Source organism: Rhinolophus sinicus, chromosome 14, assembly GCF_057876585.1.
Source record: "Rhinolophus sinicus isolate RSI-liver-muscle chromosome 14, RSI-T2T, whole genome shotgun sequence".
In the NCBI taxonomy this organism is placed as follows: domain Eukaryota; kingdom Metazoa; phylum Chordata; class Mammalia; order Chiroptera; family Rhinolophidae; genus Rhinolophus; species Rhinolophus sinicus.
Genome location: NC_142514.1, coordinates 104,871,170 through 104,897,211, shown reverse-complemented (window position 1 = coordinate 104,897,211; position 26,042 = coordinate 104,871,170). Strand labels below are relative to the sequence as shown.

The 26,042-nt window shown below is 39.6% G+C and overlaps 1 protein-coding gene across 7 annotated transcripts in view; it reads right to left on the bottom strand.

The window, feature by feature from the left end:
* The window catches only part of CADM1 (cell adhesion molecule 1), a 339,012-nt gene that overhangs the window by 19,629 nt on the left and 293,341 nt on the right, over positions 1 to 26,042 (bottom strand). For 2 of the 7 annotated variants that reach the window (XM_074335447.2, XM_019715453.3), the window contains exons 7-10: positions 24,222 to 24,394; positions 19,624 to 19,698; positions 8,674 to 8,706; positions 1,489 to 1,542 (exon numbers count right to left, since the gene is read on the bottom strand). In XM_074335447.2, coding sequence (XP_074191548.2) covers positions 1,489 to 1,542; positions 8,674 to 8,706; positions 19,624 to 19,698; positions 24,222 to 24,394 — 335 coding nt within the window. The remainder of the gene's footprint in view (positions 1 to 1,488; positions 1,543 to 8,673; positions 8,707 to 19,623; positions 19,699 to 24,221; positions 24,395 to 26,042) is intronic. The other 5 variants (XM_019715454.3, XM_019715455.3, XM_019715458.3 and 2 more) reach the window with 5 other exon arrangements.

Sequence of the window (26,042 nt, the reverse complement as noted above, 5' to 3'; positions counted from 1 at the left end):
TTCATTGGGATTTGGAATTCATTTATTCATCCAAGTATCAGCTGAGTGCTTACTACGTAACAGGCATACAGCAGTGAACAAAACCAATATGGCCTCCCGGAGCTTCTACTCTGTGGGAAAATCCAACAGCTAAGCCCATACTGGGACATGCTACACAACAGAAAAATCAAGGCATCCCTGAGGTTTGACAGCACATACTGGGCAATAAATCTATTGCACCTGACAAGACTGAGTGGTATTATCTTGCTCTCTCACTGTAGTGAGACCTGCAGTTAATACTGCAACTTTTCAAGGGAGCTGCAATGAAATCTCTTCAAGAAGGGGCAATATGCAACCCTTCTTTCCAACAGATTGGAGTAGTATCTATAGTCCTATGCCTTGGTTTCTCAATCACAGTGATAAGGAGGGGGGCCTTCCTTATTGACTTATGAAGAAGTGACTGATCAAAATGTGTAAGAAGCTGTAGCTGGTTTGCAGTGAAATGGTCAAAGCTAAACAATTATATGAGCTCCCATGATATTGTAGGACCAGCTACAATATCATGGGAGCTCATATAATTGTTTAGCTCCGACCATTTTAAATCTCACCCCCCTCCCCACCGCCACTTTTAAGGATATGCTTCTTAGTCTGGATTAGTAACACCTAAATCCTGGAATCAAGCATGAAACCTACTTTTGCAAGAGCTCAGTGTTCTGTGAAAAAGGTCTGAGGTAGATAATTAGTTTACATCACGGTGTGTGACAAAACAATTGCACCCCCCTTCCTTCCTGCCGCTCCCCACCTCCTACTTCTAAGGTTACTATGACATGGGTTTTTTTTTAGTCTACTTCAAAGAAGTAAATGATCAATGAGGTTTTTTTGTTGTTGTTTTTTCAAAATAAAAATCTTGTCTCATAATCCAACATCCTTAAACTGCACTGTAATGCAACAAAATTTCTCTTGAACCATTATACTGGAGGTACCAAAAAAATGTATATGAGTGGACACTTTGGTTAAAGTTGCTCAAGCAGTAGCTCCCTGTAATGAGAAGTGTCTGGACGCTGATGGTAACCACTTCGAGCACCTCTTGCAATTGCAGAAATCAAACGTGATTTGTATTCATCTTCTATTTTCAGTATACATTATTACCATTTTAATACAGTTTTCCTTCTTAAAATGTGTATACATGTTTTTGGCACCCTCTGTCTATCTAGAACCTGAAAAGTCCTTTAAGCCACTGAACACACAGTGGCTTTAGTACAATCCCGAAGATGACCCGACCTTCACTGCATTGACAGCATCAGTCCCAATCTGAAGCACACATGCCACTACCACAGGGAAAAGGTGGGTGGGGAGGAAGAAAGTGTTCATAAAATTTTATTTTTCTTTAGTCTCAAAATCCACAATTGCTAAATGATTGCTCAACAAACCAAATGGCCATTTCGTAGAAGTGGACAGAGCACCCACAGGTTGGACACTGCAGTGCCTTACCTAATGACTAGCCCTTACCTGAGAGGTCCTCACTGTCCAGTTCTTCTGCGGAATTGGGCAACTGAGTAAGGCCTTACAAGTAAAAACAAATCGTTTTTCTTTTCATTCCTCAAGGGACATAAACAAAACACTTAAGAACTGAGGATGAATCTCTTAGAAACATGAGCCAAATCTCTTGCTCTCACTCTCTTTTTTGGATAGCTTGAATGTACTAATATGTAAGTACATTTCTCCAATCATTTAATTTTGTTGATACACAATCGAGGCAGAAAGATTCCTCAGTCTCCACTTTCAAAGCACATGAAACATGAAGGTGAATGTTTAAAATCACTCATTCATAACAGCATGCAAAAAAGAAAAACAAATAAAGCCCGATTGTTAGCTGTTGATGCTCTATCTCTAAAATACAAATATATTTAGATGTTACATATAGTTGTAAGTTTTAGTTCACATTTTACCGTAAATTGAAATCCTTTGCCAATACTGACAAATACAGTTCATGATCAATTTATGATGCTCTTGGATCACTTGCTTCAAATGGTACAGCATCTGCTAACTGCAGATCGCAGGTTATGCCTTCATCAGAAAATCTGATTTGCGAAATTATTTTTTTAAAAAAAGAAAATTTTAAAAATCAGAGGTATTCCTGAAAAATAAAACCCTCAAAGCTGAAAAAGCAGTTAGGTCAGGAGATAATCAAGTGGGGGCTTGACATCCCAGTCAACCACCAATGCTGGCCAGCGGTGATGGCTCTCAGCTAAGCTCTGATTTGAATTAAAAGAAGTGAAGAGGAAAGTAGATAAACAATGGTGGATTCAGGTAGAAGATAGCTTTCACTTCCTCACGCTTTACTTACAGGTGATCCTTTAATGAAGTCTATTAAACACCACAAAATGTTGGACAACCAAGGAGGCCTTTACTTGTTTTTCGATGTTTTGCTCAAAGTCCTGTCTGATTGTTCCAGGTCCTCTAATTCGCACAATTTGCTAATACTTCTCTAATAGGATTTGTCACTTTTGAAGATGTTTGTGGACCTATTAAACTGCAAGGTCTTTGAAGAGAGGGGAACACCTTATTTTTTCAGCTTTCCCTTCTCTTATAGCCAAGCACAAAGTATATGCTCAGAAAGTATTTGCCGAATTAATGATTTGGGAGAAGGCTCAGTGAACTACCAACCAGAGCATAAAAGCAACCAAAACAAATGCTCTGGAAACAAGCAATGTCAAACTGATCACACTTTAAAAAACAAACAAAACACTTTAAAAAACAAACAAACAAAAAAAAAACCCCAAAAAACTCTAAGTTAATAGAAATACTCAGGTATAAAATGCTCAGTAAAAGCTTGGATTTTATAAGTTGTTTTATAAAGAAGCCAAATGAATATTATAGCTAGGTCGGTGTTGTGAAAGGAAGTAATCACATCATCAACTCTGGAAGGATTTCCATCAAGACTTTTGGGTGCCAATATTCAAGGGCAGGTGTCAATTAAAAATGGAGGATGTACCTAAACTATGGATTCGGGTAACTAACGGAAAAGCAGTGAGTAATGCAATAAATTATAGAGGTAACTGACTAAGGATGCTATGCTATCCATTTGTTCTGAAATCTGATTGGTTGAAAGTGTTCCTGTTTTTAACTGGCGTTACCCATTGAATAAAGACTAATGAATACAATTATTTGAATAATTGTTATAAATGGGCAACATAAAGTACTTCTCTGTAGTTAATTATGAATTTGCAGTTCTCAGAAGGCTAATCCCTCACTTCTACGTGGCCCAATGAATATCAAAGCATTCTAAAAACGTGCTTGGTGCCCACTGAACCATATTAAACAAGGATGTTTCAAATAGGCAGCTTTACTGCTCAAGACTTGTTTCCTTGGAGAGGGCATTAGAAAGCTAATTTAAAAAAAATAAAGACAAATATGTTTATGAAATATCATTGATATGCAAAGTTTCCCATTAAAAAGCAACAGACAGTTGATATACACTTCATTAAAGATGAAATTGTCATTTTTAATGACATAAACTTTAAAAAACACCATGTCTTCTGGAATCTACTGCTCAGATTACATCTGAGAATAGGAATCCACTTGGGTTAGTGGAATTAAATTTGGTTTTGCACTACTATTGTGTTTTATAAATCTATAGTACTCCGCCATAGTTGGATTATTTCTGAATAAATATAATTAGGAAGAGTTTACTGAAGCACCAAGTGTGCAAGTGAAGACATGCAAAATTTACCTCCTAAAATTGTTCTGATTTAGGTAGTTTTCCTCCATGTTAAAAATTGTATACCTTTCATTTTCTCAAAGACGACGACAAAGATGCATTTTATGAAGCAGAGAATATTCTTTAAAATACATCTTCACAATTTAACAAGTGGGGAACCACTTCTTGTTTCTTTTCTTTAAACTTTCATATCATCCGTTAAAGCCCTTTTGTCACTTCTAATTAAAATGTATTCAAGCAATTTCTCTAGACTTTGTTAAACAAATGAAAGTTTACTTGTGGTTCATATGGGATTTTTGGGAGCAATTAATAAAGTCCTACGGTGCAAACGTAATAGTTGAATATATACACTACAATTGTCTCTTCCGTGCAGACGTGTGTTTTGCTGCTGCTTGGTGCTACCGTGAGCAGCATGCAGCCTCAGGTAGTGCTTCTGCAGCCGCTATTCCTCTTTTGTACCAGACATCGCTGGCTTCTGAAAGTAGTAGGACCCGGTTAAGGGGGACCTCAAAAATTAGAAACAGTAAGAACTCCTAAAGATACTGAAAGAAATTCAAAGTCAAAGTAAAATCTTAATGTTTGTGGGTTCAGTTCATCAGGGTTTTGTTTTTAAAAGAAAATTTCAAAAGAGAACAATCAAATAAAACCTCTAGGAAACAAAAGCTTTAGCCCACCCATCCTAGTACCATTCCCATTATGAAAAAGTAGGCGATGGTCTCTCTCTTACCTAAACGGCATACATCTGATCACTTGGCCATATTATGGAAACTGTTACTCCCATCATCAGCCATAAGAGATTTCAGACGCCCCCGGTAGTTTTAATCTAAAAACTCAGTCATCCTGTTCTTCCTGCTTTGTCAGCTTTTGTGAAGAGTTTTTCCCTTCTTCCCATTAGCAGAAATTTGGTTCACGCCGTTAAACAGCAGCACATTGTTTCCAAACTGCATATCAAGGCTGAAACGCAATCTTCAGGTCCTGCAGCCATTCATAAACCTCTTTAGCTTTGTTCTTGAGTAGAACATACAATGTCTGCAGAGTCCCTTGACTGAATGACAGCCTTTGAATGCCACTGTCGTGTACTCATACAGAGAGATGTGCAGAGAGGTACATACACAGGGGGTGGATATAGAGGTTGTAATAATGCGCACTGCTGGCTAGTTTTCTTTACAATGGGCTTCAGAATTTTCCCACAATTGAATAGAAAGTAAGATGAGAATTTCATGTGCTTTTAGAATTCTATCATGGCTTGCACTACTTATAAAGTAAGTCAGGGAAAGGGAGACTCATGGGGTAGTTACCTGAGGGCAGTGTATCTATCTAGCACAAGCCAAATATTTTGAAACCAAAAGTGAAAGTGACAAATTATTTCAGAGGGGTTCCCAGTTTGAGTCTTACCGCAATTACATACTGAATTTAAAACTATTTTAAAACTCATTTGGGATACCTAAATTCATGAGATCATCAGCGTCTAATGTATTAAGAAGTGGAAAGCAAAAGGACAGGTAGATTTGAAAATAATAAAATGGGGTAGGGGGGGAGAGAGAGAGAGACAGAGAAAGAGAGACCTCAACCTAGAGGAAGCCAGCTCACTGCAGTGCAGCAAAAGCACAAGCACTATTCCAGACCATGGACATGCTATCACCCAAAACCTCACGTGGGGGAGGTGGGTGGGGGGTGGGAGAGGGGACACACAGGGCAGAAAAAGAACAAGGCACAAGACACATAACAGAGAAGCGCCCACATTTGAACAAACAGATAAAAACCGTCACACACACCCACATATCGATAACCATAATAACGACTATACCATCCGTGCTTTAAGTCACTCATGCATTTCTGCCATGAAGTTCAGACCAGTGGTACCAGGATTTGGCAGAGTGTGTTTTGCATTGCTCAACATGCACAGATAACACAGGATTATTCCTGTCCAGGCCTTAAGGATGAGCTCCAAAAACACAAATGCTCAAGATCCTTATTCAAAGACGATCCCTTAGATCACCCTAGTCTAAAAATTCCATTCGTATGCTCACATTTATCTTTACTATCAATCAGATCCTTAAAAATACATTGTGGCTGATTATTGTTTGGTTTCTTTTTGGAGAAAATCCGTTTGATTTTGAATCATGCCCATGCACTTCTAACCTTCCAATACATGCTTATTATTCCAATCAGATATTGGTAAGAACAAATGGTCAACGTACATAAACAACTGGTATACTTCATACATACTCTAGCAACACAAGCTTGAATAAAATATTTTAATGAGTCTTCAAAGGGAAAGCTTTTTGTAAAATCATTTTTTTCCTTTTTATGAAAGAGAAATATGGAAGGAAATCCAGTATGAAAACTTTTAAGACCAATAAAATGGTCACAACTGGCTGACCTAATAATATGTCTTGTCATTTAAGTTGCCAAGTTATCAAACCACATTTTTCTAGGCTCTGATCTCCATAATGAACATCTCAAGATTATTTTCAAGTGCATCTAAGTCAAATGGTTGCTGCATCAAAGAAGATGGGTTTTAGCCAAATTCACTCAAATAAAATCAGTTCTGTAGCTTCATCTGTTTGGATACCTGTTTCCTGCTTTGTAATTTCCACTATATTCCTATTACTGTTTTTATCCTGACAACTGACCTGGGAGACTTTCTCCCCTCTGTCCAGTAAAATTCTCAATATTACTTTGGCTGTCATTAAAGCTTTTTGCTGTGGGCTGGAGAATGTGCTGCTCAAGATAGAGGTAGGACCCCTTTGTGGGGATACTGTGAGGATTTTAGCCAAGTTGGAGAGTGTATTTATAAATGCATTATATAGGAATCAACCTAGGTTATCACTTTTCTCCTTCTGCTGTTAAAGAATCACTATATATATATTTCTTTTTTCCTCCCCAAACTTCTCGGCTCTAGGTATATTTCTCAGGCACTGCCAGTCAATAACATGTTACTGAGGTATCGCTGGCTTCAACACTGTCCCAGCACTAATAAGACAGGTTGCTGCTCACACTACACAGATGTCTATTTCCTGCCAGAGTAATGATATAAAATCCTGCTCCAAGTGTCTCTTTGTTATTCCACACAAAGAGATCACCTTCACTTTCTCTCTCTCCAGATGGAAAGACCTGATCAAAAACAGTGCCCTAAAATCAGGATTGGCCCCTAAGTAAACTTCTCAGTTTTTAAGTCAGGGGACATATTTCCTCCTCTTCACATCCTGCGCAACTCCAAGGCCTAAATCCATTAGAGTCACATAAGTACATAGATTTTATTGAAGGGACCCAGAAAATAGAACTCTGGAGTCTTAGGAGATAAATGATCAATATTTCTTCAAAGATCTCAACAGAATTCAGAAATCTTACGTTTACATTTGACCCTGGAGTTAATTATAGGAAGCTCAGAACTTAAAGCATCTTAAAAAGAACAGAACAAAATCTCTCGAACTACATTAAAATAGCCTTAAAGCTCCAAGAATAATCGATAAAAGTCAAGAAGTGCTCAATTAATGATGAAACCTACAAATAACCGAGCTTAATGGAGTGCAATGCCTGAGTTGTAGCCAGCACTATGGGGCATTACCTTAGAAAGTGGAAGTTTTATACCTAATTGATTTTTCGTGATCGTTAGTGTATTTGGTTGGCCCTTTAACTTATTTTATGAACTTTCCCCTTTTATACAAATGGCAGGAAAGGGCAGGGTGAGGTAAGAGCAGAGTGGGAGGGCATACTGCTCTGTACCTACAATCTGTTTGCTTTCTCAGAATTCCTCATCAGCGTGTCCAAACATGGGGGTGACCTGCCAGGCAGCGAGGTCTGACCTTCAAGGCCAGCTCACATAGGGCACATTTTGCTTAGAGATTTCCAACAGATAAGTCCTCAAATGTAGGTCTATTTAAGGAAACCAGTCTGTACTAGGAAGAGATGTTTCTCTAATAGTTGAATGAACAGTACAGGGTTGGCTGATCACCTCTTATCATTTAAATGATGGATCTCAAATCTGCACAACATGCAAAGTGATTTAAGTCGGCCCTTTACCAAGTAATTCCCTTGGATTCAATTATTAAAATTCAGTCCATTTTTTAACTAACATAGCTGTGTCCAAGTACAATATCAGCATGGTTAGGTTTGAGCTAAGTAATAAAGTAATAAACAGATGACACATGATCCTAATTTTTTGATTGGAGAGACATAAAAAATTAATAGTCTTTTTCCAACCCAATAAGTCAGTGGTGGAATTGGGGAAAGGATTTCCCGATGCCCCCTCCTGTTTTTATCACCTTTGGGTTAAAATCTTAACTCACTTGTTAGTATTTTTCCTACAAGATACCCGTACACAAATGATTTTCTTCAAGTCCCAGTTAATGCTGTTCAAATACACATGTGGTATCCTCCTTAGTTTGGGATGTTTCCTGCCAAATGTTAACATAAACTTTTATTCACACATAGCGATTAAGGGTGAACCAGGAAGGGGCTGTGGAGGTAAACACGATTGGGGCCATAGTTAAAAGAAGAGCAATGACCTTCCTTGTCACCACCTCATGAATTTAAACAGGAATCTTCTGCCCTGACCTGTCCTTCAGTCTCAACTACTAAGTGACACAAACGACTCCCCTTCAACATGTACCTGGGACTCGAGCCTATAAATGAAGAAAGTAACTGGGTCTTTAGGCAAATATTAGGTTTTTGAAGTCCCTTGTATTTCCGTGTCTGGCGGGGTTATACAAATAAGGGCGAGGGGCAGCTGCCCTCCCGCCAGCCAGGGAGGCGGAGGCCTCATCTCAGACCGCAACCATTGGCTGCTGAACTCACAACAGAAATGACAAGACTCCATGTCTTTCAAGCCTTTAAAAATTAGAGTATATTTATGAGATCAGTCTACTTGAAACATGACTGCCCTTGAAGACTACATTTCTCTTTTCCCCAGGCTTGCCTTGCCTCTCAGCAGTGCTGAGAAAGTAGGTAAACAGTAACGTGATACCAACCGTGAACTGCTGGCTCTGTCGTTGCCGTTGTGTCTGCAGACGGGCACAGAGGGTTGGAGGGAGGGAAGGAACAGGAGGAACGGCATGCAGAAAAGGGAAAATGGAAAAAAATGGAACAGATAATATATGAGCAAGCTTTCAAAGAACATCGCGTGACAAGCAATAATAAATGAAAAGCAAAAAGCATTTGAAGTGAGTTGCACTGTTTTAAGACATGCCTTCAGCTCAAAGCTGCGAGCCAGTGAGGAAAACAGTAAATTCTTTGGTTTTGGGGGTCTTGCCAGGATACATCTACTTGCTAGTCAAGAGTCAGGGGAGCATGCAAAGTGATGAGAAACACCAGGGCAAACTCTGACTGGTAGAGGGCTCTTAACGCATCAAGGCTCAGGACTGTGACGGAAAAGCTCAGCCCAACTGCTGGCTAAACAATGGATGCATACATTCAAACATTGCCTTTGTTTTAGCCCAACCCACTCGGGCGTCATGACTGCCAATTAGGCTTCAGTGAATATTATGCTTTTTGGATCCTTTTATGACTGATGCTCAGGTGCCTGTAGATGAATACATGGGTGCAAGTTTTCCATCTAGTGTATTATTTCAGCAGAGTTCAGCTGGAAAGTTCAATTAACTGGGAGGACATGGGAATCAACATGTTCAAAGTTTTCAGATTAGTTCCCGTACACACACACATTCTCACAAACACACATTCATGTGCACATTCACAGACATATATATACAGAAACACACACACACACACACACACACACACACACACACACACCCATTCTGACTCTGCAAATCTTACTATGTTACAATCTAAGAGCGAAAGTCTGTCATGGAAATACCCAAGTCCACATGATCTGCCAAATGCCACTTCTCATCATGTGGCATGTGACACTCCAAAAATTAAAGTCTCCAGCCATCCCTGGGCTCACATTCAGAACCACATTCACTACTGAGCGCTACCAGGGGCCCTGCTTTCGTGGCAACATTAGGCGATAGCATGTGGATTTTTTTTTCATTGCCAGATGCACATACGGTGGAAGAAAGCATGGTTTGTCTCTTCTGGTTCCGATGCTGTTCTAGTTTTCTCTTCCTTTTACCAGGCTTCAGAACCAGGTGCCACACTGGCACCTCTTCACAGGAAATTCCTCAAGGGGCTCAAGAAATTTTCTCTTTACTTTTGGCTAGAAGGGAAGTGGGATAAATACCTAACAAAATGAACGATGACATTCTTTTTCCAGAGTCATTTTAACACCGCTCTTCTAGCTAACTTCATTCCAGTGTCAACCCATCTGGCTAGGCTTTAATTTTCAGTTCTACACATTCCAAGTATGTCTCCTTCTACTTTCCCCTTCTCCAGAAAGAAGTGGTGACACTGACACATGAGCTAGTGATCTCTAGCTAAAGTGGCTTTCTGGGTTAAAACTGCAAGTAGCTACCTGTCTTTTTTATAATGCAGCTATTTAGGTGGTAGTTATTTTCACGAGTTCTGGAGACTTCAAAAGACTTTGTTGGACTCAATACAGGCAATGTTTAAATGCACTGGAATGCCAAACAACTTTCTTTTTTTAATCAAACGAGCCTGGTGCTTCTGCTTTATCAACATGACACGGGAATTCACACTGGTGTTTCCCTTCAGTTGGCGTGCTTTCCTTAGGACTCTATGCCATCAAAACTTTAGAGCCCTTGTGAAAGGAGCCAGAATTAACCAGAAGTCTGAGAGGCCACTGTAGCTTATTATAACTTTTATCTGGGTTTCTGAAGAATAGATGAAGGAAAGAAAAGCATAAAATATACCACATAAGAACATGATACTTACAAGTCAAGTCTGTATGCATAAAATAGCAGTAAAAAAACAATACCAAAAATTGCACAGTTGAAACATCTCTACACCAGATTCTCATGATATAGTTGACACATTTTATTGGAAACATCCAAGTCAAGTGTTAGTTTGAGGTGCTTTCAATTTGAAGGGCAAAATCAAATGCACATTTGTACAGAAACACTTACATGCATATTAATACATTTTATAGCATTTTAAGGCACTGACTCCTTTCCAAAATAAAAAAGTAATAAACAACTTGGCTCATTATTTTTATAGTAACATTTCTAATATGCTGTATGTTTACCAGTTAAATCATTAGTATAAAATGAAAGAAAGGGGGTGAAGAAAACCTAAGGGTTAGAATCCTCAAAAGTTGTATCTTAGCATTAACCAGTGACTACCCAATTTACTGTCTTCCTACCTCACAACATTATGCCCGCTTTATGAGGAAATTAAGGCAAATGAAGCTAGACATCAGCTCGTATGTGGGTGCTAGCAAATAAAGGAAGGAAAGTTCACAGTGCAGCTTGCTTCCCCTTCTGGGGATGGGAAATCCATCAATTGCACCCAACAGGGGAGGAGAAAGGGATGTTGCAAAGGAAAAAACAATTCTAACACAGTTCAAGGCAAACACAGGTTCAAGTCAAACAACACAGTTACTGCAGCTGGTAAAGGCAAAACCGTGACCAGCCAATGGAGCAGGAGACTGCAGCAGAAACACAGGTTGGCTACAAAGTTTAGAACAAGACTGAGGGTGTATTGGGGGAGTGGCTGATTCCATTTCTCTGAAACCATCTGGTGTGCTATCTGAACAGAGGCTATTTCAAGTAAAGAATTACAAAAAAATTCTTTCCAAGTGACTTTGTGCTCCCCGCAGGAGAGCACTGTGACAGATTCTAATTCTCCTTCATAATTGCTGCATGTCTTCATGCAGAAACCACAGACACCCTGGCTCTGGAATGAGTGCAGCTCTGTGAAGCAGGATTTAGAAGGGTATCTTAATCAGAAGACTGCAGAGATGTGCAAGCCAACCTCTGTGAATCAACTGTTGGGGTCACTATGTTGTTTGATAACATCTTAAGTGTACAACAGGCAAAATGCAAATAGTAAATTTCCAATATAAGTTATAAATGCTAAATTAGCTTGAAAAATGAGAGTGGTAATTGCCCTAACAAAGGCTTTTCTAAATTTTATTTTGTTGATGCCTTTAAAGAATCACCTTTGAGCTAGGCCTATGAGAAAAATAGGTCCCAGAAAGTGGAGTTGGACTTACGGTGGCATAGGGTTAGAAATTAAAAAGGCTTCACTGAGCTGTGATCTCTATTTTAATTTTAATTACAAGGGCAAATTTATTGTACATTTATTTTATATGGTCAACACAGAACAATCTCATGTTCTTGAAAACCCAGTAAGTGTGTACGTTAATAGTCACTCTCTAGCTGGTTTATGAGCATAATCAAACAAGGTGTCCAAGGGTGGGCCCCATACTGCTATTTGAAAGATGCACATTTCACTAAATATTGACTTTTCTTCTTAGTCTCCCAGCCATACAAACAATTTACAGGATCCTATCTTGAATAAATTAAACATCATCTATATTTCATGTTGCGGTATATAATATTTACAAAATGAAAAGGCTCTGACAATGTGTGAGATTAGAGACACTAGCCATTTAACTAAGTATCAAAAAAGAAAAATGAAATAAAGAAAAAAAAAATGACTGCCTGAGAGGCAGCTGGGCACTATTTAGTTGAAACAGTCATGTGTAAGCTCCACTGTGGCACATTCTAATCCTTTCATATGGATTCTCTCCAACTTAGAATTGTTCATTGAGTGTGACAGACTGGGGTTTTAAAACTAATCCATAAATTAGTCCGTGGTCTCAAACACAATGGGTGCCATAAATGAAAATGAAAATCCTAGAACAAAATTAAATTCACAACCTTAAATACTTTTTCTTCTCCAATTGCTCTGTGGTGCTCCTGCTTTACAATGCACAGATTTCACTGCAAGACTGCATTCTGAGGTGTGTGTGAGTAGGGTGTACGTTAAAACATGCACAGTGTAATAACCCAGAGAACCCAATCTGCTCGAAAGCAGAGCTTAATTGCAAAGAATTTAAATTCTCCCATTTTGATTGTCATAAGCTTAAATGAAAGCATACTAAGCAGTGCAGACATATTTTAATACACTTTCCCCCAGTTTATTTTCTTAACCAAAGTCAATAAAGAGCCAATGGGTTTTCTTAATTGAATTCCCCTTCAGTTTGTGTTATGGAGCTGCTTTAAATCTAGACACTAGGGCCGGCAAGGAATTCCCCTGACGATTTCATTTTCATAGTTGTGCTATGCTGGCCAGTGTATATTAAATATAGTTTTTCATTCATTCATTCATTTATTTATTTATTTATTTATTTATACTTGAAATCTATTGAAAGCAAAAATATGTGCTAGAAAATTAAACTTTGAAACTTATTTTCCACTGGTTTCCAGGTTAATTTTCTTTCCATCTATGTTATGCTTTAATTAAACTCCCATTTCTCAGGGACGGGAGAAGTGGATAGGAACAGAACTGAAGCTCGAAGGCCCAACCAGGAGAGCTATAATAAAGATCTCTCACTTCTTAATGTCATCTCCCCTTTCAGTGAAGAGACTGTGTGTTGCAGAACAGCAGGAGGGGGAGTGGATTTTTTTTTTTTTTTGGTTAAGCAATTTCAAGTTTTGTTAAAAGCTTCTTCAGAATTGTTCACTAGTGCTGCTGTGCCCGAGACCTTTTCATTTGAAAACCAGATGTTCTGAAAATAATAGGAATCTATACAGTGGTTTCATTTAACAAGGAAAACAATTCCTGTATCACGTTGTGTGTGAATGCTGGTGGGAGGGGGGGCAAGAATGCGCAAGGCACGAGGAGGGGAGGAAAAGAAGAGGGTGATGGTGGAGAGAGGGAAAGGGCCGTAGTAGCTAACACTCATCTCCTGCTAGACAGTGGAGGGCTGGGTCCTCCAACCAAGTCCTTTATTTCCCACTACAAAGAAAGCGCCAACTAGCACTTTCTAATCTTGAGAAACCTGTGTTTATGATACTACTTTTCGCACTGTTGATAAATCTTTTGTATGGAAACATGTCAAGCCTTTACCTCTAGGACTATTTTTAAACAAGGAACATAAAAGGATGGCAATGATGATAGAAGCATTAGAAAAAATAATAATCACTCACTTCCCGTCTCTTATTCTTTTGTTTTTTAAATGCAGAATCAGGTGACCTGCATCGCTGTAGTATTCTCGTTTCTTCCATTCCCTTATAAATCAATATGGGTTAAAACTGGTTGGCTATAATGCTATTTGTAAGAGGTTCATAATCGTCAGTAAAATAAAAGTGTACACACTTAAGACAGTATGAAAAAAATGGTCATGCACTTTAGGGGCAAAATTTGAAAAGGTGGCTCATTACATCAAGGCCGCTCAAGAGTATTTACTAGCGTCCTAATAATATTCCTGCCACCAGGCATACAGGCATATCAGTAACACTCAAGAAGTATTCAATAAATGACAAATGAAAAACAATCTTAATGGAGTAGATGCTAACTCTAGAGAAAAGGCAATTTAGTAAACATTCTACTATGATAGAAGTGTATTTCCTAGCAACAACGGCTGAATATCTGCCCAGGATATAAACACACACACACATACTAAAGATAGAATAGATGCTTGAAGTAAAGTTAGGCCTTCATGCTTAATTTCCAAAGTGTCATCCTTTCTTTTTTTTTTCATCCCCCCTTGCCAATGTTGCTCTTTTCTCTCTGATTTCTCGCTTCCCAGAGTCATTATAAGAAGATTCTTTTTTCCTTGCCAGTATGGGACTGCCACCAAGGTCCCCAGAAACTCCAAGTCTGGTTCCCTTTAGGGCAGGGTTTCTCAATCTCAGCATTTGGGGCCAGATAATTCTTTGCTGTGGGGTCCGTCTTGTGCATCATTATAGGATATTTAGCAGCATCCTTGGCCTCTCTCCATTAGATGCCAGAAGTACCCCCAGTGGTGACAACCAAAAATGTCTCCAGACACTGCCAAACGTCCCTGGGGGTGGTGGTGGGTGGCACTAGTGAAAGTGGTTCAGTAAAATTGCCCTTGATTTTTTTATTCACATTTTACCCATTTTTTGATGGCACAGACCCCATTCTGCCTCTCCTGTGACGCTCTCTCCTCAGTCTTCCACCTGTGCAACTGAATGAACCCTAACTGTATAGTATCTCCTGCTACTGAGTTCCAATGTGTGTGTGTATGTATTTTCTTCCCTTGACCATATTTTAAGGGGTTAAAGGGATTTTCGGGCTCCACAGGCACCAGCACAGTGCCACACACGTCATGGGCGCTTGATATTTGTTGAATGCTCCCCTGTAAGCAAAGAAGCATATACCCCTTGCACCATGCAAGTATCAACAGCAGAGAGCAGGGATCAGTAGCCAAGACGCTGGAGAGCACATGGCTCTTTGTGGAGGAAAGCTTTCTTGATTAGACGGTCATGTTAGAGAGTCAGGCTTAAACTCAGCTGTACTTCTTTCCTTTGTATTTAAGAACCTGAAAACATGTGCTATGGTGTTGCGTTTCCCCAATTTGGCATATTCTACAAATATTACTGAAGGGTTAAGGGCTGTAATCGTCTTCTTTATTTATATGATCTGATCCACATTACACACACAAAAAAGCTTATGATATTAGACTATGAAAGTCAAAATAATAAGGTGAGCCTGAGGGTGGGACTCGCTTTCTCCAAGGTATATTGGGGTTTTGAGTCCTTAGAGAACAATAAGAAAAACCTTGCCGTTTTCTTTTCCATGAAACACAAAATATTTAATTGAATATATACTTCAAAAAAGAGAAAAACTCATTTAGAAATGACCTACTTCATTCTTATGAAAGGATAAATGTGTTTCTGAATTTGGCCCTATAGCTATTCATTTCTTATTCTAAGGTGATTTTAATTTTTTAATTTATGACAGTCAGATGTACAGCGTGACCTACAGGTTAAACTTCTCCTGGCCTGAATTTTATATTTAAGCTGCTAAGGGTGTTTAGAGCAAGTGCTAAGTGCTTTCTGGGTACTCCTCAGCAAGCATCTAACTCAGGATGCAACCAGACAGAAACAATACAATATCCACATTAACTAGGGAGGGAAACAAAATCTTTTCCTAAGATGATTAAAGGAAAAGCTTGATCAAACTGACAGACAGGGAAGGAAGCTATCACCAAACACAGAAACAGGTAATTCTATGTATACCTAATACACAGAGTCAACAAACTTCAAAGAAAGTTCAAAATAAAACAAAATAAATATCCTCACCCCCGCTATGACAGTAGGTTTTTCTTTGATTCTGGTTTCTGAGAGGAACATGCATGAAGGATTCTTATCTGAGTAGGGGCTGGCTATCCCTGTGTTTTAACAGAAGACTACAGGGACAATTTAAATTATGCAGTTTGCTCTTCCAATTACAGCATATTTTCATGAATGAAACTACATGTATAATTTAACATGATTAAAAAAAAAAAAAAAAGAATGGGGCCTGCCAATAGCAATAGTTGAAACAAATATATGGTCAGAATATCAATGTACATGAAAGAGAACAGAGACACCAAAGACTTTTATGGCAAATCACATTGAGGCTCTGCATGGCTTCCACACCAATTCTATCCCTCATGTGTTTTGTCTTTTTTAAATTTGGAAAGAGATTGTAATGACATTAATGCCCTAATATGGCTGTAAAGCCACGACAATATTGATGTGGCAAATTGACACCAAATATTCCTCTCAGTGCTCTAGAGCCTGCAGAGATTCTTCCGTAGATGAAGCTATGGAAGAAGCTACCCGCCCACATGCAGGAGACCTGCTCCACACAGGATGGAAAAAAGGCAGACACGCCTTTCTCCTCCCATCCACCGAGTCTGTGATTCTGGGTGGGCAGCCTCAAGTCAGACTGGACTTACACTTCCTCCCTTTCAAAGGTCTCCGGGATGCAGCTGGAACCTGCTTTGAGGGAGCGGGGTGACTGGGAACTCAATGACAGTCTGCCTTCCTAACAAGCGGAACAATCTGATTATCCTGGTTATAGAAGATAAAAGATAACAATGGAACACCTCCTTTCAAAGGGATCAGAAAGCAACTGTGACCTTTTGAGTTTAAAAATATTTTTCTATTGTATTTGTACATTTTCTTGTAATGAAACTCTGACCTGGGGAATGGGTTTCAGTTATTGCATTTGACTGGGAGAAAAGAAATATATGACTGTGGGCCTCTTCTTCTTCTTCTTCTTCTTCTTTTTTTTTTTTTTTTTTAAGCTCTGGCTTTATGTTACTGTCATTGGATTTAGCTGTTGAAGCTTTTAAGGCTAATAGTGGCTGAAATATACCAAACAGTGCAAGAGAGAATAGTGGAAATTAATTTAGCTATCCATTTGTCAAGATTCAGTCTAGAAGATTTTTTTAGGAACCAATCTAAATCTAGGGGATAGCCTGGACCTTTAAAATGGGACACAGAATCATTCAGCTCCATAACCTTTAATCTGTTTGAAGAAAGGAGCAAATGTTAAATTCCACAAGTGTACTTTCTGGGCAAGATAAATATATATAAGACTGCTTGTTAAGACACAGTAAGCCTATAAGATCACATCCATTAAGGCAACCGATTCTACAATGTTGTTTTAGTGGCAATTTTAGTTTAACTACTCTTGGGCGTGCCACTGAGAATCTGGGAATTCATTACCACAAATGCATTTGGTGTGTAGAGAGGGTTCAACTGCTAACATCGGGAGGCTAAAGTGCATCTATGAGATCATCTTACATTACCTTGAACTGAGAGGCCAGGAGCAGAGAGAGAGAAGCCAGGAGGAGGCCCTATTAAAGGAACCTTTGATGTGGACAGAAATATAGCAGTTTGTTTTTAAAACTTCCTCTTAGCAGACTGTCTGCAATAGGAACTGTGATAGCAGTGAGTTGTAGCTGTCTGAGGATGTAAGATTAGCTGTAGTCTGGAGTGAAGGATTAGAGCTGGGAACTGAAGCGCCTCCACCCAGTGGCTGAGATTGATTGCGAGGGGGGAGGAGTTCAGGGAGTGTTAAGAAAGGTCTTTAAAAAAATATAGCCTAAGATAGTGAGAGGCCAGCTACAAATGAAAAGTGTTTTTGCATATTAAAGAGAAATGTGGTGTCTGTACAGAGTGAGTGAGGCCTTGACTGCTTTAAACTGTAAGGCTGGCCAGCTCTATCTGGAACCTTCTACAACGAGAGGTAATACAGGCTAGCTCATATCTGGGCAACTCTACAAAGAGCAGTCAGGATACCGCAGGGTGTTCGTAAAGGGTTCACGTAGGCAGGGCAGTGCAGAACCAGACGATGTCATTTACACTGACTTCCCAGGGCAGTTCACAGGAAGCATATGAAAACCTAGAAACGAGAGCTCAAGCCTAATTTGGTGGACAACCTGGAAAAGCGGTAAGACGTCATAAAGGGGAAATAACCTTGTTTGTAGGATGGAAAGGTGATAGCGTGGTTGCCCTGCCGATCAGAGTTAGGAAGGGGCATCTTCGCTGTGCTTATCAATGATCCAGAAAGTCAGAGGAATCTATTCACTACACTGACAAAGTCAGTTTAATTAAGAAGCAGAGGAATTAACAAAAAGTAAAGCCGAAATACACACAGATAAGAATTTAGGAAGCAGCCTCCATGGAGCTGAGTTTAGAGTGAGACACAAAAAACCAATTGATGGATTTTCAGAAGATTTTACATTAAGGCACTGATGTTTTCATAAACAACATTCAGAAAAATCCTCACTGGTGGCTTCTTTAAAGTTCTCCTTGTTTCACTGCATGGCTGGAAAGGTGAAGAAAACTGAGATTGGACAGATTAGACAATCTATTATATTTCATAAGCTGATGAGGCCTCCTCTTTCATTGAATACTTTGAATTGTCATCCTATCTATCTCTCTGACTCCTGTGAAAATTGAAAATGTTCAGAAAGTCAACGTAAAGGATGATGGCATATCTAGGGTGGTAAAGAGGATTTACACATGAAGAATGAGAAGTAAAATGTTCAATGTTTTTAAGGAAGTCCAGTGAAAGGACTGGACCCCAGGGCACATGGCTCAGAGAGACCTTGCTTCATGTAACTACTTCACATAACAGACGAAGTAGAAAAGTTATCTTTTAAAGATTTTTTTTTCCTCTCATAGAACACTTTTAGTTTCTGTGGTAGGCATCTGAAAACAGTGGATGGGGAAGACCTTTTGTAAGGAAATCCTGCATGTTTAGTTTACATGGTACGGCCATAACCCTTCCTACCTTGGGAGGCAGAAGACAAGCCAAGGCCCTCAGACAAGCAACATCAAGTAATATGAGAGCCACTGGAGACCAGGAAGGGGATGGATGGCACACTTCTCTCAGTGACAGTAAGAATAAGAGACAGTGAATCTCATTTTGAATAAGAGTTTCGGACAGTCCAAAGAGATAAACCTACAGAGTTACAACCGCTGTGACTGCCTCTCCATCCCTCCAACACTTAACTGAGGGCAGCGAGGGGTACGTGGGCGCCCAGCATGGAAAAGACAGTGACTCCCTCCGATCTCTTGTGACCCAGGCACTACGAACAGGCAGGAGTACCATCAGCAGACACTCGCTGGGGCAGGAAGGATGACGCCGTATTTAGGAACATGGGCGTGTTAAAGGGTGTGTGTTTTCCTTCACATGGAGTAAGATGAAATTAAGACAAGGAGAAGATCCAGAGCCAGATTACTTACCATTTCGTCAACCACAGCTAAGCATAAGCTATCAGCCTGTCCTCTAAGAGCCAGGCTGCCATTTTCCCTAGCATTTTGCTTTGAATTGTGATGCGTAAACAAGAATTCTCTGACAGGTAAGCTGCAAAATATTGGATCTACTATTAAATGCTTGGATGTTAAAGATTTTCTGAGGTCCTTAAGATTCAACCTAAGAACATAGTATCTAATGTCTTCGAAGTTCCAAAATAAAGGAACAATTAAATCCCAAGGATTTAAAGAGAACTACTAGGTTTCTTTTTATACATACCAGAAAGACAATATACATTCAGGACATTTTCAATGGTAATGAAGGTACCATACCTGTGATGATGGTAAGGATGGTGGTGGTGGTGGTGGTGGTGGTTGTTGTGGGAGGAGGGATAGTTGTGGGGGGATCTGGATAAAAAAAAAAAGGAAAATCAAACCCACAATGCTGAACACAACAATGATCAGTAATGACAAAACAAAAGCATGAGAACATTGAGATGTTTGTTTGATGATTTCCTCCTTTAAAACCAAAAGTTTTCTCCAAAAGATTTGTGTATTCTAATTGTATCCGAAAGCTTTAGCTGGAAGAGCTAAGTTGGAAAGAAGAAAAGAGTTTTGTATTAATGAAGTGAATGAGGGATGAGGAGATGTGAAGCAGAGAAGGGGGGAAAATAAGAACATTATGACACACTTCACCACAATCCAGTTTCAAAGGTGAGGCTAAACCAACTCAGCACCCAAGAGGGTACGATGGTTGTCATTTCATTTGATACTTTTACAGGTGGGAGGAAGGAGGAAAAGGCTCCGCTCCTTGTAAAGGGCCCCTGCCCGCCAAGGATGAGCATGCGCCTGCCCCTTGCTCTCCGTGACTGTTAACTTCATTATTCTCCATCAGTACATCCCAGCAGGAAGTAAAACTACTTCTACACTGTGTATACTTCTATGCAAAGAAGAGAGACTGTCACCACTAAATATCAACTTCCAGCCAGAGAACGATACTGAGATTTTATTTTTTCAAAGTCAATAAAATTTTACAACTTATCAATATTAATAAGTTAGTTGCCTTTGCATGTTAAAAGCTTGACCTAAGTGGACAACGATAAAACTGAAAGAATGTTTTCCATCTTGTAAACAAGAAAATTAAACATAAATGAGGCTTGACCCTCAAAGCCAGTAATTCCCAAAGGGAATCCTTTGTCAGATGCTTGATAACTGCATATTCTTCTATCTTCTCAAAAATTATTTGGGGAGAAAACGGAAGGGCAAATATGAAAGAGAAAAAAAAAGGATTCTAAGCCCAAATGATCAAACTGAATGTGTTAAATTGTCAGCGAGACTTTGAACTAAGCGATCATTCTGCTATAATAGAGCACAAGACGGGTTGAAGGCTTTTGATTTTAAATTTTATCTAAAGCACGCCAATTTTTTCTCCCTGACACATCTGGTGTCCTTTTATCTCCAAGTGAGCTCTCAGATTGTCTAATTAAGACATCAAAACTTTAATTATATACTGCACCTTTACTGGGTTGGGTACAACTTCCTGAAAGTTTATGAAAACATTATCTTGGTTCTTGCCTGTAAGGTCGACTTAAAATGATTCCTACTACTGATCAATAATCTTTCACACATACAAAAAAGCACAAATTTGATAGTGAAGAATCAACAGCAAATTGTTCACAAACAAACAAACAAACAAACAAACCTCATTCTTCTCCAAGACGTAGAAATCACCATCTTAGTAATTTTAAACTACCTTTTTAGAAGAACAGGCAGTATGTTCAGTCCTGCTCCGTGGACGCTGCCTTACGGAGGCCATGGTGGGGAAGTGCTTTGTGACCTGCGATCCTTGGGATGTGGCTGCACCCTGCTGCAGGTATAGGTGCAGCTGCAGGTGAGCAAGGCACGCTGGCCCCTGAGCCAAGCACTGAAGACTTCCTGCTCCCTCCATGCCCCAACTCAACTGTACCCCAGAAAGCTGCCTGCTGCCTAGTGTGTGGACAGCTACTGTGGCTCTTCTGTTCTGGTTCAATTACAGTATTTATCACTGACAAGGAACTCTGTACCTAGGAGACTTCCCCCGATACACTAGAACGGTATTTCTGTACCTGTCTGTAAAAGTATTGGCATAAAATATGTCATGTCCACCATATAACCAACAAGGACCTGAAGGTGATTTGAAAATATGATTATGAACAAGGACTGGACCACACTGAGGACAGACTTCAGAAAACAGGTCCCCAATTCCTTTCCTTTTGTGAAAAATCACATACTTCCAATTATTTTCGTCACTACTGGAGTAACTGTTGTCCTTCACATCTGGCTCAAGTGACCTACCTGAAATAGATTCCAGTAACAGTTAAAACCTCAATGCTTAGATCATTTCTAGCAATAAGAGCTATATGAGGCCACTATTTAAAACAATACAGCGTTGGAACTAATGAGCTGGGGTTGACGCGTAGTAGCTAAAAGAACAAAACAAACTGGGCCTCAGGCACGAACCAGCTAGATTCTCCAAGTATGGAAGTTACTTCCAGAAAATTGAACATTGTAAAGGCATGCTAACTCTTAGTTCATAAAGTACTCTGAAAGTTACTATCGTAGTATAGTAAATCAGCTTTGAAAAGAAAATTTATTCACCATCTTCTCAAATTGCTAGAATAGGCTAGCAACACCTTGGGTTAGTAGTCTAACCTGCCATTCCAAGTATTGCTAGGATCACAGATCATGGGAGGGAGGTACTATACTGTGGATCCAGCAAATCCCTAGCCAAGGATAAGAGCACTGTCTTGGGAGACGTGCACGTGTGTGTGTGTGTGTGTGTGTGTGTGTAGGTGTGGAGGGAGCTGGAACAGGTGGGTCTCTAATGTTTCTTGGCTTTCAAGTAATGTACTCTGGCCCAGTGAGTTAATTCCGAAAGAGCAATCATGTATCGGATAGAATTTTTTCTATTGGAAAGCAGTGAGAACAAAAAGAACTACAAAGAAAGATATAAATTTCACTGTGGACTTTGACATGAGTCAAGGTATCATGGCTCTGATTGAACAATCTTGTGAACTTGGGTAAGTTATGTGACCTTTCTAAGTTTCATTTCATCAATTGTAAAATGGGATGATGGTAATGCTTACCTCATGATGTTATTGTGGAGATCAGAGGTGATAATGCATGTAAAACAGTCATCCTGGGGCGTGGAACGAAGTGAGCACTCAAGAAATACTAACCATGAGCTAGTATTCAAAATTATTCCAATATAGCTGTCCATCAAATCCACAAAATGTGTCTCGTCTTGAGATGTAGGAGCAGTAGGTATAGTAAGTCAACATTGTTTTGCTAGATACTTTAGTCTTCTGAATCCAGGAAGCATGTAATGGGGTGGTGGAAATTTGTCACTGTTTTTTAAAATCCGCAGTTTATAAAACGAGCTGGATGAATGTCTGTAAACCTGGGTAACAGCAATGTAGGGACTTGTACCTCAAACCCTGATGTACAGAGAGCGGAAGAGAGGGATATAGAAGCAAAAGGGAGGGATTTGCCTTCCACTCCCCTCTATCAGCAGTTTGTGAACAGGATGACGAACACAGGGAGCTCTGTGCATTGTCAACTAAAAATGGGGCCTGCAGCACCCCCTGGCACCCACATGGAAACGCCATTCTCTTCACTTTGATCTCCTTAACTACGGGGGAAATTAACGCTATTATGTGTAAACCACAGACAGCACGGGTAGTGTGCAAAGAAAATATACCTCAAAGTCTACAAACAAGGTGATTAGATGTGATCCTCTAATTTTGCAATGTGCTAAGGAAAAAACAACTCAGGTATAGGCTACAGATTATATTTTAATATCCAAGTAGATATGGTGTAAAGTATGCTTCTGTTTCATTAAAATACTTCTATTCCTGTTTTCTTCCTAAAGAAAGTGGCCAGGTCCTAGGACATTATGGTGTAAATATTCCATGTGTATGTTTATGTGTGTATATATGTATATCACATGCACTTATACTGGGATTATTTACACTGCTAACATGAAGAAGGAAATGCACTCGCAGAGTCATATATTTACAAGACACTGAAATTTTCATGCCTATGGTTACTCATTCTGTGTTATGTCAGTTCATGACTATTTTTCCTGGTATAAAAATAACCAAGGGACTTCAATTGATCAGAAGAGACTCAATTTGTCTTCATAAGAGTAGAGAGGCCGTGCACTCCTCAACTAAATAGAGAATATTCACCATGCACAAAATTGACAATAAAATATAAATAGGAAATAAGATTAAAATGCCTGACACATAGTAGATGCTTGGTAATTATTTGTTGACTAGAGAATGAAATTCATAATAATATGCTTTAACAATTCTGTAAAAAGATATTAAGAAAACAGACAAATAAAAAAAGACCCACATTTCTGTCTAAAGCAGTAGCTACAGGTCACTAATGTAACTACCAAGGACCTTATATTTTTGTCAAAATATTTACTGGCTTGCAACATCTTCTGTAATGTAATAGCTTTATGCTGAAAATAGGATAGTTCTGCTCATCAAAGCAGGAGAAAGGCTCGCCCAGGTATCACAGGAAAATACCACCGGGAATAAACTTTCTGAGCTGAAAAGCCATTAATTGGTAAGGCTGAATTTTGCAGTCATTATTTCTAACATAATCGCCATAGCTTGTGCCTGAGGACACAGCTTTCCTACTCAGCATGACCAGAGACTGTGATCTAATGGGAAATCCCCAGGATTAGAGGGAGAGAAGAAAAGCCACTACCCTCCTAGTGGAGACACTGGGGTCCACCTCAGGCCAGACTTCTTTAAGTTCTTGAAGGAAATAAACGGGATTTTGGTGTTCAACTTGACCAAAAGCTTTGGGAGTGAATTATAAAGTAGCAATTACATGTAAATGAGTCTAATAGAAGAGTGTTTTATCTTCTCACGTACCGTATACATACAGCATATAATCCGAATGAGCTTTCCCCACAATGTTTGAAGCTTCACAGCGGTATGTACCATTATCTGTTTTGTTCAGGTTATTGATGAACAGGTTGGGCCCAGACAGTACGGCATGTTGAGGCATTTCATCATCGACTCTCACCCAAGTTACCATCACAGGCCTGCAGAGGAGAAGGGAGAAAGACAGGTTACATTATTATTTCCCGCTAAGATGTCTGCATCAAACTTCTCACCCACGCAGGAAATGCATCACATGCAGGGTCTCACAATTAAAGAGGACCTACTGGAGATATTTTAAGTTCACAGAATTGCAACTGTGAAGTCTCCAAAAATCTTGTTTGGAATATAATTTTTTAAAAAAATTATCAGGTATTAAAAATCTTTCAACAGACCACAAGCAGGAGTCTCATTATTTCCAGCTCATCTTCAACAGATCAGCAGATAAACCAATGTGCCCAATTTTTATGCCCTGCTGTGTGGTTTCACACCAATTCAGACAGGACAGAGCTCACCCATTGTTAATCATCTCATTAATTACGGGGAAAAAACCAACTTCTTGGCTAGTGATACATGCACTCATCTGATGCTTACTAACATACCAAGATACTTGCTTAGAAGACACTTGTGATATTTAAATGGATTCTGAGAACCCTTTGGCTCTCTGGTCTCTTGTCATAGAACATTTCACAAAAAGGAATGGACTTTTACATCTGAATTGCACTTTCCTTTAGCCTCTGCTGTTTGAAAAAAACATCTCTTCTAGAACATTCTGGAAACACAAACAATCACTTCTGCCCTTAACCCCTACTCATAACCTGCCCTCCTCCAACTCAAGATGCCACCGCACCCTCTGCTGCCCCAGTCCACCTCATCTACGTGTTCCTTGGTTCCTTGGCAAAATGCCTTCCGATGCAGGCTCTCCAGGACCCACACGTCATCCTCCTCCTGCCCGCCATGCACACCTGCAGGTTCCGCAGCTTGAGGGAACTCTCCCCAGTCAATCACTGTGGAGTGCATCTCCACGCGGACTCCACAGTCCTAGGGCACTTGCTCATCAGAGACGTTTGTTTTAGTGATTTAAATACGACATTTGTATCCATGAGGAAAAAGCAAATTTCCCAAGATGCTCCAGAGCCAAAATTGCACACACACAAAATATCTTTCAAATGCACTGACTTTAAAACTTCCATTTTTCAAGGTGACTCCCTCAACCTCCTATGAAATCAAGGCCACATCTAGCACAGTGCCTGAAAACTTTCACTTTAAAGGAAGGGCAACGCAGATTCCCGCAGAGGTAGCTTCCTGTCAGTTCCCATCGCTACAGCTAGGGGCAGTGATGTGACAAAAGACCCACGCGTAATGGTGAATGGATCCTCAAGTTACCGCTGTCAAGTAGCATTCCAATTTTCAAATGGGATGTGAAGTTACAATTTTTCTTTAATTACATGTGGGTTTGTCATCACAACCTAGTAAATTATTCAAAAATTAGTACTGCATATGTCCTCCTTGCAGGCAATGGCAAATGGGTCTGCCTGGCAATCAGACCTAATGTCCTGCTGTTTGACAGCTGAAACAATCAGTGGGGTAAGTGCTGAGAATATTCACAACATTTAATGGCAAGTTAAATTACCATTTTTATTGTATGCAATTTCTTGAGAAAATAAATAGGTAATGTGCTAGAAGGGATAGCAGCAGGGTCATGCGTTCTTGCTTATACAACCATGCACCGTTCCTATTTGAGAGGAACAAACAAATACCCTCTCTGGCATAAATGTCCCGAGGGAAACATGTAATTTACTGTCCCCATTG